The sequence below is a fragment of the Muscardinus avellanarius genome (genome assembly GCF_963383645.1).
Source record: "Muscardinus avellanarius genome assembly, chromosome: 21".
Taxonomy (NCBI): Eukaryota; Metazoa; Chordata; class Mammalia; order Rodentia; family Gliridae; genus Muscardinus; species Muscardinus avellanarius.
Genome location: NC_137807.1, coordinates 24,789,077 through 24,801,606, shown reverse-complemented (window position 1 = coordinate 24,801,606; position 12,530 = coordinate 24,789,077). Strand labels below are relative to the sequence as shown.

At 51.1% G+C, this 12,530-nt stretch overlaps 2 protein-coding genes across 3 annotated transcripts in view; one reads left to right on the top strand and one right to left on the bottom strand.

The window, feature by feature from the left end:
- The window catches only part of PI4KA (phosphatidylinositol 4-kinase alpha), a gene marked incomplete at both ends in the record, with an annotated part of 118,268 nt that overhangs the window by 56,835 nt on the left and 48,903 nt on the right, over positions 1-12,530 (top strand). For both annotated transcript variants that reach the window (XM_080717628.1, XM_080717629.1), the window contains one exon: positions 1,231-1,281. In XM_080717628.1, the coding sequence (XP_080573754.1) occupies positions 1,231-1,281 (51 nt within the window). The remainder of the gene's footprint in view (positions 1-1,230; positions 1,282-12,530) is intronic.
- On the bottom strand, positions 4,233-11,816 carry SERPIND1 (serpin family D member 1; the record flags this gene model as incomplete). The annotated part of the gene is made up of 4 exons (XM_080717567.1): positions 4,233-4,424; positions 5,360-5,504; positions 6,826-7,099; positions 10,991-11,816. The coding sequence occupies 4 exons, from the start codon at positions 11,814-11,816 to the stop codon at positions 4,233-4,235; spliced, it is 1,437 nt and encodes a 478-aa protein (XP_080573693.1).

The following is a 12,530-nucleotide window of genomic DNA, read 5'->3' as shown; positions in this document are numbered from 1 at the left end:
CCGGCTCTCCATGATTTTTTTTTTTTTTAACATTTGTTGTGAATACTTTCCCACAGTGACTAAATGTTTTTCAGAAAGTCGTCTTCTTAATGGCTGTCATATTTAATCATGCAGAAATACCACAATTTATGTAATCAGTGGTTTATGATTGATACTCAAATTGTTTCCCTTTTTTGCTATTAAAATTATGCTATGGCTGGGGGTATAGCTCAGTGGTTCAACATTTGCCTTGCATGCACAAAACACTCGCTTCAGTCCTCAGCACCACAGAACAACAAACAAAAAAACTGGATGAGAGCCAGCTGTGGTGGCGCTCGCTTGTAATCCCAGTGCTGGGGAGGCTGAGACAGGAGGATCACGCAGGTTCGAAGCCAGCCTCAGCTACTTAGGGAGGGAGGCTCTCAGCAACATAGTGAGACCCTGTTTCCAAATAAAACATAAAATAGGTCTGGGAGTGTAGCCCGGAGGTAGAAAAACCCTGGGTTCCATCCCCAGTACAAAAAAAAACAACAACAAAAAAAAGCTGGATGAACATCATTTTTCTTTTTCCTTTTTTTGTGGTACTAGGGATTAAACCCATGGGTGGTCTTACCTCTGAGCTAAACTCTCACCTCCAGTTTTTAAATTTTCATTTTGAAGCAGGGTCTCACTAGGTTGATAATTTTCACTACTTGTTGAAGCTGCCCTTGAATCTGGGATCCTGCTGTCTCAGCCTCCAAGGCACTGGGATCATAGGTGTGTGCCGCCACGCCTGGCTTCATTTTTCTTTTTGAGGCCAAGACTCACTGTATTGTTCAGGCTGGCCTCAAACTCATGGTCCTCCCACCCAGCCTTCCAAGTAGGCGGGGTCACAGGTGTGTGCCACCACGCCCGGCCCTGGACGAGCGTTTTTATACCTCCTTCTGTGCACGTATCTTGGAAACCCAGGTTTACATAATACTGTCTTATTTATTTATTTACTTTTGCAGTACTGAAGGTGGAACCCAGGAGTATTCTACCTCCGAGATACACCCCCAGCCCTATTTTTTATTCTTTATTTTGAAACAGATCTCCGAGTTGCAAAGGACCTCACTAAGTAGCTGAGGCTGTCTGCGAACCATGATCCTCCTGTCTCAGCCTCTCAAATACTGGGATTTCAAGCATGTGCCACTATGCCCGGCTCTGTCTTCTTTTTTTTTTTTTCCTTAAGAAACACATTTCATCAGTGACATTAATTCTGTTTTTCCCCAGGCTTCGAGCAGTGCAGGGAACTTGGGAGTACTCATTCCTGTGATAGCTGTGGTGAGTATTAATTAATCGTTTGGTTTAAAACTCCAGATATTGCGCTCATGTTTTGTGGTGTATCCCATTCCCGGCTCCCTTCCTTCTGTCTCTTTCTTCCTTTCCCTTCCCTTAGTGAGCAGCTGACTTAGAACTCATTCTAAGTCAGCTTAGAATGACTTAGAATGTGTATCAGGGCAGCTCATCATCTGAGGGCCCTGGAAGTGGGCCTGCAGCACCAGGAGCGCTAGAGGCCTACTCGTGGCATTGCCCAATGCCCCGGGAACATGCTCACCTTCGCTCTGCCATTGGCTGTTCCCACAGCCTTTGCAGATTTCAGGATTGCCAGGACTCTGGAGTGTGGTGCTTCCATCAACACCTCCATTGGTTTTTTCTGTTTCCCATTGGTGGTTGGTTGGTTGGTTGTTTGACACTGTTGATTGAACCTAAGAGAAGAATTCTGCCTCCAAGTCGCACCCTCAGCTTTATTTTGAAAGAGAGGCATAGTAAGTTGCTGAGGATCTTGCTAAATTGCTGAAGCTGGTCACAGACCTGCAGTCCTCCTGACTCAGCCTCCCAGGTGCTGGGATCGCAGGCATCACCACCACACCCGCTTGATTTTTTTTTTTTTTTTTTTTTTTGGTGGTACTGAGGTTCCTGGAAACTCTTCTGCCTCTGGGCTACACTCCCAGACCTACTTAATACTATTTTATTTTTTTTGAAACAGGGTCTCTTAGGCCAGCGTGGCTGGCTTTGAACCTGTGCGATCCTCCTGTCTCTGCCTCCCAAGCTCAGGGATTACAAGCGTGCGCCACCATGCCCGGCATTGATTAATTTTTTTTTTTTTTTTTTTTTTTTTTTTTTTTTTGGTGGTACTGGGGTTCCTGGAAGCCCTTCTACCTCTGGGCTACACTCCCAGACCTATTTTTTACATTTTCATTTTGGAAACAGGGTCTCCTAAACCAGCGCGCGCGGCTGGCTTCGAACCTGCGCGATCCTCCTGTCTCTGCCTCCCAAGTGCGGGGATTACAAGCGTGCGCCACCACGCCCGGCAGATTAATTTTTTAAAACATAAATTTTTCTACTTTAAGTATTCAGGATTGAGCCCAGGAGCAATCTACCACTGAGCTACACCACCAGCCCTATTTTATTTATTTATTTACTATTTATTTATTTATTTATTTGCGGTACTGTGGATGGAACCCAGGGGCTTTCTACCTCCGAGCTATACCCCCAGCCCTATTATTTTTAACTCTTTGAGACAGGGTCTCACAGAGTTGCAAAAGCCTCACTAAATAGATGAGGCTAGCTGCAAACCATGATCCCCACGTCTCAGCCTCCCAAATGCTGGGATTACAAGTATGCACCACCACACCTGGCTTTTTTAAATTTTATTTTAAATAGGGTCTCGCTAGGTTGATGAGACTCTCACAACTTACTGAGACTGTTCTCCAACCTGCAATCCTCCTGTCTCAGCCTCCCAAGTACTGGGATGAGAGTTGTGTGCCACCATGCCTGGCTTAAGTTTTTCCACTTTATAATTAATGTAGACTAGTGTACGGTTTGCACACTGACCTTCACTGTGGCCCGGAGGCAAAGGTGCAGGGCAGGAAGCCGGAGGTGCCGTTGTAGCCTGTCAGAGGGGAGACAGGCCCCCTGCGCCACAGAGTAGCAGATTTTAGACAGACAGGAGGATACTGAGGGTGATGGTGAGCTGGGCTTGCAGTTGTGGTTAGCAGTAGTCATTTAGAGTTGAATAAGCGCATACAAGAAGTCTGCTGAGGCCTTGGCACGGCTGAGGGTTGAGGAGTGCAGTCAGCGGGGAGCCCCTGGGGCTGGGGCTCGCTCGTGCAGGGGCTGGACTCCGGGTCCTGCATTGGAGGACCCTGGCTGAGTACCTCGGCTCCACACAGGGTTGGTGGTGCATAGCCACCACCATGGCAGTTCAGAACCTGCTCGCCAGACACTGCCCCCTCCTGGCCTTTTTGTGAGTAAAATAAGTATTGTGTTTTTGACAAGAGTTAATGGTTATATTATGGGGGAGGATACAAATATTTGATTTTATTGCTCAACAAAGAGCACATGGGTCATGTGTTCTTCATTTACTTTGTGGTTACCCTTGAACTTTCTGGGACAAGCTGATTTCCAAAGGTGGTTTGGGGGTTTTGATTTGTTTTCGTTTTGTTTTTCTTTAAATGAAAGGTATACTCTGTTGTGGGCCTTTGATGACACAGTGTCTCAAATCACTTTGTTGATCCAGGGCAGGAAGCCTGAGTTTTGATCCTAATCAGCTCTTTACTTCTTGGTGACCTCCAGGCCCTAGAACACGCCCTGCGCAGCTCCACAGTTACATGCTCATAGAAGCCGCTCCAGTGACTTTTCTGTCAGCCTTTGCCATTCCTGGCAATATAGCCCTTGTAAATTTGGTCTTTGTTATTTGAGTGTCAAACAAAGAATAGAGTTATAACAGATACATGGTAATGTATTTATTTACCTCTGGGGTGGAAGTCAGGACAGTGGTGTGGGTAGCATGGGGTGGCATGGGAGGACAGGTGACGCTGATATAGGCCCCAGTGCCAGGGCACTCTCGCACGCCTCACGGGTGTTGGCTGGCACTCTCTCTCTGGAAGAGGCGAGAACTGGTCATGTGATACTTCAGATAAGGGCCTGGCCAGAGCGGCTTTGAGCTAGAGTACAGGGGTGGGGGCCCGAGTGCACTGCGCAGGTCTGCGGTGCCGAGGCGGGGAGACCTCAGGAACGGCTGACACACTAGTTGGTTATGCCGACTCCTGTGCCTGTGGCATCGCTCACTGTGCAGAACTGATCCCAGCCAGCTCCTCAGCCACTGGTCACTCCCTTCTTTCACATGGCCTCCATTCAGTTCTGAACCCAGAACATCTCTGTGCTCATTAGAATAGAAGCAGAATTACAGAGCGCCTCCAAAACACATCAGTTGCCCAGGCTGCCACCTTTTAAGACCTGGAGGGGTTGGCCACTCTCCCCATGAAGAGCAGGCAGCTGGTGCGGTGCTCATAGACCAGGAACAGAAAGGGCCGGTCAGCGGTGAAGCGGACTTGCGTGGACAGAGGCATGAAGCCCACCGTGGTCACGGCTGCGGCCTGGGTGCCCTCCTCGTTCACTGTGATGGTGCCTTGGTGCTTGAACTGTTGCAAATTGGAAAGGAAAGGTGTCAGATTCTAGGTTGGTACACAGAAGACAGAACATCTGATGGAACCTTCTGTCCTTAGGAGAAAGGTCCAAGACTACCCATAAGGCAAAACCACAGCTGGTCAGATGGCCCAGGAAGCGGCTTTCACCACCTGTCAGGCACTTATGTTTGGCAGCCATGTTACGTTCACAAATACCTTTAAATTCTAGACCCACGTTTATTCGTGGATGTGGCCACAGTCTAAGAGGCCTTGGGAGCCAGGCAGGCCTCATCACCTCTTCAAAGTCTGGGACGCATGTCTGCTAGGGGGACAGGGTCTAGATGTGCTACAGCTGTAGCCTGGCCCTTTGCTCAGGAGTGGGGGGGGCTCACTCCTGAGAAGTCGGGTTGTGTGGACGAGGAGCAGGAGGGACAGGTGGAGGAGCAGGAGGGACAGGTGGAGGAGCAGGAGGGACAGGTGGAGGAGCAGGAGGGACAGGTGGAGGAGCAGGAAGGACAGGTGGAGGAGCAGGAGGGACAGGTGGAGGAGCAGGAGGGACAGGTGGAGGAGCAGGAAGGACAGGTGGAGGAGCAGGAGGGCTGTGTGGACGAGGAGCAGGAGGGCTGTGTGGACGAGGAGCAGGAGGGCTGTGTGGACGAGGAGCAGGAGGGACAGGTGGAGGAGCAGGAGGGACAGGTGGAGGAGCAGGAGGGACAGGTGGAGGAGCAGGAGGGACAGGTGGAGGAGCAGGAAGGACAGGTGGAGGAGCAGGAGGGACAGGTGGAGGAGCAGGAGGGCTGTGTGGACGAGGAGCAGGAGGGACAGGTGGAGGAGCAGGAGGGACAGGTGGAGGAGCAGGAGGGACAGGTGGAGGAGCAGGAGGGACAGGTGGAGGAGCAGGAGGGACAGGTGGAGGGAGGCTGTGCTGGCGCTGGCCCGGGAGCGGTTACCAGGTCTATGGCGATCCTCTGGTCCGAGATTCCTGACATGTTGCCGTTCCTATCAAAGAGCTCGGTGACCCCCAGTGACCTCAGGGCCTCCACCAGATTGTAGTTCTTCTCCAGCTTGAATTTAGGCAGGAGCACCTCTCGAGTTCTACTCGGAGAAGAGGAGGCCAGTGTTAAAACTTATCATTTTCCTATTAAATCTGAAAGCCAGCCAGCTGCGGTTGACCACAGAGTTCACTTAGAGACAGTGTGAGGTCTTCTCTCCAGCTCTTCAGTCGTGCCATGGGGACAATAAGCACTTTGGGGGTAAAAGATGCAGTCGCCCTTCTCAAGAGTGTTTTCTTTTGCAAGCCAAGACTCAGGTAGTGGTGAAGATGTAAGACGGTGCCTTGATGTCTGGGTGGCTGGCAGAGACCCTACTGCCGGGCAGTCAGGAGAGCATCTGCGACCTGAAGGGCCATGCTCCCTGCCTGAGGCACAGCTCAGGGAGCACTGCGGGGCTCGCTGAAGGAGCAGGAGGCTGTGGGTCTGGTGTGAGTGTGGGGAGTGGCCCGGGGAGGGCAGGTGCTGAGCAGGCCAGCAGAGAAGCTGCCCCGGCTCTTGTGGTGGATCCACACATAACTTCTGAGAAGAGACTGGAGGTGGTGTGCTGGGAAAGCTGGTCTGGCAGCTGGTGTGTAGACTAGGAATGGAGTGGCTTAGCCTTCCTGGAGTCAGGGTAGTGAGGTTAGGAAGAAAGTGGGCACAAAAAAGACGTACGTGTGTGTGTGTGTGTGTGTGTGTGTGTGTGTGTGTGTGTGTGTATGCGCGTGTGCACACGCATGTGAGTGGGGTACTAGGGATGGAACCCAGGGGCATTCTACCTCCAAGGTACAGCTGCAGCCCTTTTTTACTTTTTATTTTGAAACAGGATCTCACTAAGTTCCAATGGGCATCCCTAAGTTGCTGAGGCTGGCTGTAAACCTGCGATCCTCCTGTTTCAGCCTCCCAAGTACTGGGATTACAAGGGTGCATCACCATGCCCGGCCAGAAGGAACATTTTTAAGAAAAAATCCACAGGAGTTGATGATTGATAAGCTACCTGGGAAAATTATTTTCCTCTAAGAGGCTGCTTCTCAGTTTGCTTTTTGGTTTGGGGGGGGGTCACAAAAATGTGACCGACTAAGTTCTCATTCTGTCTTCCATGGGCGTGGTGGTACACGCTTGTAATCCTAGCATTCAGGAGGCTGAGACTGGAGGATTGTGGTTCGGGGACAGCCTCAGCTACTTAGTGAGGCCCTCCACAACCTAGTGATACCCTGTTTCAAATAAAGTATAAAAAATAGGACAGGGTGTGTGGCTCGGAGGTCGAATAACCCTGGGTTCCAGAGTTCCATCTCCAGATCCGCAAAAATAAAAAAGAAGAAGCAGCGTTTGCGTACTCCTGGACCCCAGCCCTGCCTCTGGGAGTAGAGAATGCCTGAAGGTACCTGTTGGTCATGCTTTTCTGCCATCTCTCCACCACTTGAGGAGTGAGCTGGGCTTCCAGGGCCTTCAGCCCTGACAGCTTGTGCGGGACCACAATCAGCATGCTGACGCCACCCATGTACTCCAGCTGAAGGACGTCACAGTCAAGCTCCTGGTCACTTGCTGCCAGGAAGTTCCCCTTGGTCTGCATCATGGGCACTTTGACCACCTCTCTCTCGTTCAGTCGGAAGTTGTGGTTGTGTGTCATTTCCACGGGGAATTTATTCACCCAGGATCCTTAAAGTCAGAGGGGTTGGCAGTTATTAACATGTTCATGCAGAGCGGTGGTTCTCACCCTCGAGCACGTGCCCAGATCCCTGGGGCTCTATGGGGCCATCTCCAGGTCTGGTTTGGGCTGAGAATTTGCTTTTCTAACCAGAGAGGCTAAACAGACTGGAGTATTGTGGGTTAGATTCTGACATTAACTCAGCTTGCCTGGGCCTCAGCAGCTTTATCTGGGAAGTGTGCAACTGGGAGTGCCTTTTAGCTCTGGATTGGTGGCTCCGTCCCTCCCACCGTGGTGCTGCAGCCGTGGGCAGGACGTGTAGGTGTTACTCTTGAGGCTCCCCTGTGGATTTGGGCACAGTGCTGTGTGTGCAGGAACAAGGCCATGCCTGTGTTGGCCTGAGGTGCTCATGACCAGAGCAGCTGGTGGGCACTGGGCACCTGGTGTACCAGGCACCATCTCAGCACCTCTGTGCACGTCCCACTTTCTGCCCCAGGAGTGACAGGAGGTGGGTGCTTTCTACTTGTGCCCCATGTTATGAGTGAGGAAGCAGGGCAGTGAGGCACAGTCACTGTGTGGGCTCCAGCTGGCGGTGGAGCACCAGTGATGGGTACGCGGCAGCCTCTGTGGCCTGGGGCTGCCTTCACTCAGGTCCAGGGTCTCCAGGCCAGATGGGGATGTCCTGAGCACTGCAGGAGTGGAGCGCATCTCTGAGCGCTCTCCTTGGATACCAGCAGTGCTTCCCCTGCTCCTCAAGCCGTGATAACCACCAGGGTCTCCAGACCTCTTCCCTGCGCCCCGTTGGGAATCACTGTCTGCTCTTCCCAGCTCTCATAGGAAGAGACTCATCAGAGGTTTGACAAAGCGATTTTAACATTTGAAGTAAAATCAAATAACAGATTTAAGAGCTAGACATTAAAATTATGCTTGCAGACTTTCTTTTGTGAAGCATCTGTGAAAGACTGGGCGACGCTAGTACCCCATCCCTTCTGATTGCCAGCATTGGGTTAAATGGCTTTCAGTGTTATGGGGAAACAGCATAGTTGCCACTTGCACGCTTTGGTGTGACGGGCTGTATGATCGGGAGGCAGGTAAACAGCTGCCTAGTCATTTACCCAGCCCAGGCTGACAGAAATGGCTCTACACTGAATTCCAGCCAGAGAAAATGTGAAAGCTTCAGGTGCCCTGTGGGCACCTGACAGATGGCAAGCCCGAGGGCTTTGGTGTTGCTAGATGTCTGCATGGGCTCCAGTCCTAACGTCTGTACTAAACTAAACCTAGGTTAATTGCTTCTGAAAGTGAAATATCACTCGCAATATTGTATGTACTTCATTATACTAATATTCTCTTTTTTTATGGTTCTACTGGAGATTTAGCCCAGGGGCGTTTTGCCTTTGAGCTGTACCCTGGCCTTTTTTATATTTTCTGTTTCGAAGCGGGTCCTCACTGTGTTGCTGAGGCTGGCCGTGAACCTGTAATCCTCCCATCTCAGCCTCCCAAGTACTGGAGTTACAGGTGTGCGCCACGCACCCGGCTGAGCTTTACTAACGTTCTAACGTGGCTCCACCAAGTGCTTGGCACTGCCAAGTCTGGTTCTGCCCACAGCCCTGCGGCAGAGGTGAGGAAGCCGCTTGCCTGCGGTGATGTGTGAGAAGGGTTGAGGCCACTCAGGCTTCTGTTTGCGCAATTCCAAAATGTTTGACAGGAAAGAGAAGGCCAGGTGTGTGCTCATCATATACATATGTGTTTGTGTGTGTCACGAGCCTGGCGGAGCCTCAGCCCTTGATTCCCCCTTCAGCAAGGCCACCATTATACCTGACTCAGGCTGGAGGCATCAGATGTCAGCCCTCTAGGCCTCCCTGCAGTCCTGACCTTTGCTGCTACCCAGAGGCACACCAGGCACGATGCCTGCCTTGAGGAGCCATGGGGACCTTAGCCTGGGCACAGGGAGGACACACTGACCGGTCAGGAGGGTCTCTGCTGCCCTCCCACCAAGGAGGAGCCAGGAGAAGGCCTTTGTGCTAGGCTAACAGAAGCATGGCTCCCAGCCGCTGTTCCTCACTGCTGTCTGGGAGTTGCTGGTGGCAAAGGGAGACATAGCCATGTGTTGCTGTGATTAATTCTGATGTAGACTCATCCCTCTGCCTGCCTTTCAGCTTAGAGAATGAAGTAAAGGTGTCTTCTTGTCAGGTTCAGCAAGTGGTCTCAATTTTACAAATCCATGCTCCTTTATTCCTAGGATTCTAAGGGCTGTGTGTAGGTTGGAGGGGTAGTAGCCTCTTTAAAAAGTATCTTTGTGAGCCAGGCATGGTGGTGCATGCTTGTAATCTCAGCATTTGGGAGGCTGAGACAAGAGAATCACTGTTTACAGATAGCCTTCTACTTAGGCCCTTTGAAACTCAGTGAAACCTTGTTTCAAAATAAGAATAAAATATAGGGCTGGGAGTGTAGCTTGGAGGTAGAATGCCCCTGGGTTCCATCTCCAGTACCACAAAAAAACAAAACAAAAAAAAAAAAGAGCGTGGGCCTGGCATGGTGGCAAATGTCTGTAATCCCGGTACTTGGGAGACTGAGACAGGATCACAGGTTTGCAGCCAGGCCCAGCAACTCAGTGAGGCTTGCATCAACTTTTAGTAAGATCCGGTTTCAAAAAATAAGAGACTAACCAGGCGTGGTGGCGCACACTTGGTGGGAAGCTGAGACCGGAGGATCACGGTTTGTAGATAGCCTCAGCTACTGAGTGAGGTCCTTCGCAACTCAATGAGACCCTGTTTCAAAATAAAGAAGCAAAATAAAGTAGCTTGGAGGTCAAATGCCTCTGGGTTCCAGCCCCAGACCCGCAAAATAAATAAATAAATAAATAAATAAATAAATAAATAAATAAAGCCGGGCGTGGTGGCACACACTTGTAGTCCCAGCATTCGTGAGGCTGAGACAGGAATGTTGTTATTCGAGGACAACCTCAGCTGCTTAGGCCTCTGCAACTTAGTGAGACTCTGTTTCAAAATAAAGAATAAAAAATAGGACAGGGGGTCTAACTCGGAGGTCGAATGCCTCTGGGTTCCATCCCCAGACCCGCAAAAAGAAAAGAATAAAATGGTGTGGCTCAGAGGTGGAGTGCCCCTGGGTTCCGTCTCGTGTTTGTCTCCTCTCTCTGTCTTTGTCTCTGCCTCTCTCTGTCACACGCACGTGCACCCCTTTGGCCCTTAGTGCAAAGTTCTCTGACAAGGTGCTGTGGGTGTTACTGCTGTTCTCTGACATATTTCTTCAGCCTTTGTCCATATATCTGCTTACTGATAGTTGGGAAAGGAAGTGAAGAAACTCCAATCCAGGCTGGCTAATGGCAAGAAAGGGTTTTTGTGTTAGTTGAAGAAGTCTCTGAAGGTGGCCTCTGCCGCTTGCTGGCCTCTGCCCTGGAGTGCCCTCTTGGCCCTCTGTGTCTTGATGGTTTGTCTGTGAAGTGGGACCTGATGACCATGATGACCTCACACGTGGCAAAGACCCAGCGAGTGGCAGGCACGGTGGGCACCCCTTGGGAGGATCACAGGCTCAAGGCCAGCCTCAGCTACTTAGGTATTCTACAGCATACCAAAACCCTGTTTGCAAATAAATAAAATAGGGCTGGGGGGTGGGGCATGGAGGTAGAATGCCCCTGGGTTCAGTCCACAGTACCACCAAAAAAAAAAGACAACAACAACAAAAAAAAGCAGATCCATGAGCGTAGCGCAGTCAGGACTCGGAGCTGTCACCTTGTCGTGGGTTCCCTGTACCTGCATCTGGGTCAGCACTGTAGACAGGTCTTTCCCCTGGGGCCCGGGAGCTTGACTGCAGACCTTGGTATTCAGTCTGCCTGTGTACTGAGACAGTGTGTTGTGCATTTGAGAATTGTACAGCGATCTTACCTTTGAAATAGATGCAGTTTAGAAGCATCATCTGTGTAGCTGGGTCTACATTCTCCAGCGCCTCTCTGATCAGGCCTTTGGTGAGCTTCAGAATGTGGTTGTTGGTTTTTGAGATGAAGGCAGGGTCTGAGAAGTTGGCTGCCTGTGCCTCAGCAAAGTAGTACTCTCTCACCTGAGTCTTGAAGCCATCCAGAATGGGGAACTGCGTTTGGACGTAAAGGCCATTGACTGAGCGCAGTGTGTACCCAAAGTTCCTCCTGAAGAGGCGGTGCGTCAGCTTCCGGAAGAGGTTATGAATAGTCATGACCTCGTACTTGCTGCTGGCATTGACGAAGTCTTTAAAGTGCAGAGCCGAGTGCACTTGTTCATGGGTGTCTCCCCTCAGGCCTAAGGAGACCATCCCCATTGCGGTGGAAATGCCGACAGGCGCGATGAAGATGTTGTCAGAAGCCTTGGCCTGGTCCTTCAGCGCCCGGTACAGGTTGAAGGCAAACTTGGCGTTGAGGATGTTAAGACGCTGGATCCGGCTCTTGCCTTGAAAAAGCTGCAGGATGGGCCCCACGTTCGATTCCGTGGGCAAGACCGCGTCTATGATGTCAATATAGTCGTCATCTTCACTGAACAGCTTCTCCAGGTCCAGATAGTCGTCGTCCTCCTCTCCCTCTGGAATCCAGTCGTTGGTGACCGTGTTTTCCTTGTGGAAGTCAGCATGCAGAAGTGGCGTGCTCAGGTTCTTACCACTTAGCTCATGTGTGAAGTCTTCGCTCCCGCCACACATCGATGTCACAATGAGAGAGATGAGAAGAGGGTGGAGCCAGCGTCTCATTGTGGCAGAGCTAAGGCTGGGAGGGAAAAAGGCGACACGGTGAGAGGCAGCCCCTGCGGCTCTGACCCAGGAAGACACCCTTGCTCAAGTACCAGCTCCTAACCAGCTAAGGTTCAGCACTTTAAGAGAATCTGATGAGGATAAAGTACTCCCAACATTTTGTGTCCCTAAACCTCCCATGGGGCTCACAGGCTCTCGGATGCCTAGCTCTACTTTTTTTTTTTTTTTTTTTTTTTTTGGTACTGGGGATCCTGGAAACCCTTCTCCCTCCAGGGAAACAGGATCTCTTAAGCCAGCAAGGCTGGCTTCGAACCTGTGCGATCCTCCTGTCTCCGCCTCCCAAGCATGGAGATTACAAGCGTGTGCCACCACACCCGGCCTAGCTCTGCTTTTAAAGGTTTGCAGAACCAGCCGTCTAGAACTAGGGCCTCAGGGGCTTCAGGGAGTTTCTTTCACTCACTGAACACTGTCTTCTGTCTCCAGACAGCACATTAGGCACTAGCAGTGCAGCAGTTCTCCCACTGAGGGCTTCCTGAGCCAGGCTCACGGCTCAGAGTGCAGTAAGTCAAGGATTATCAAAATAGGGCTTCCAAAGCAGGAGAGCAGGGAAAGGACATGGTGGGCGTTGTGGTGCCAGAGAACTGAGGGCTTCACTAGGAGTTGCTCAAGTAGGCACCTGGGCAGTTCTGCCACTCCGCCTGGGGGTGGAGGCAT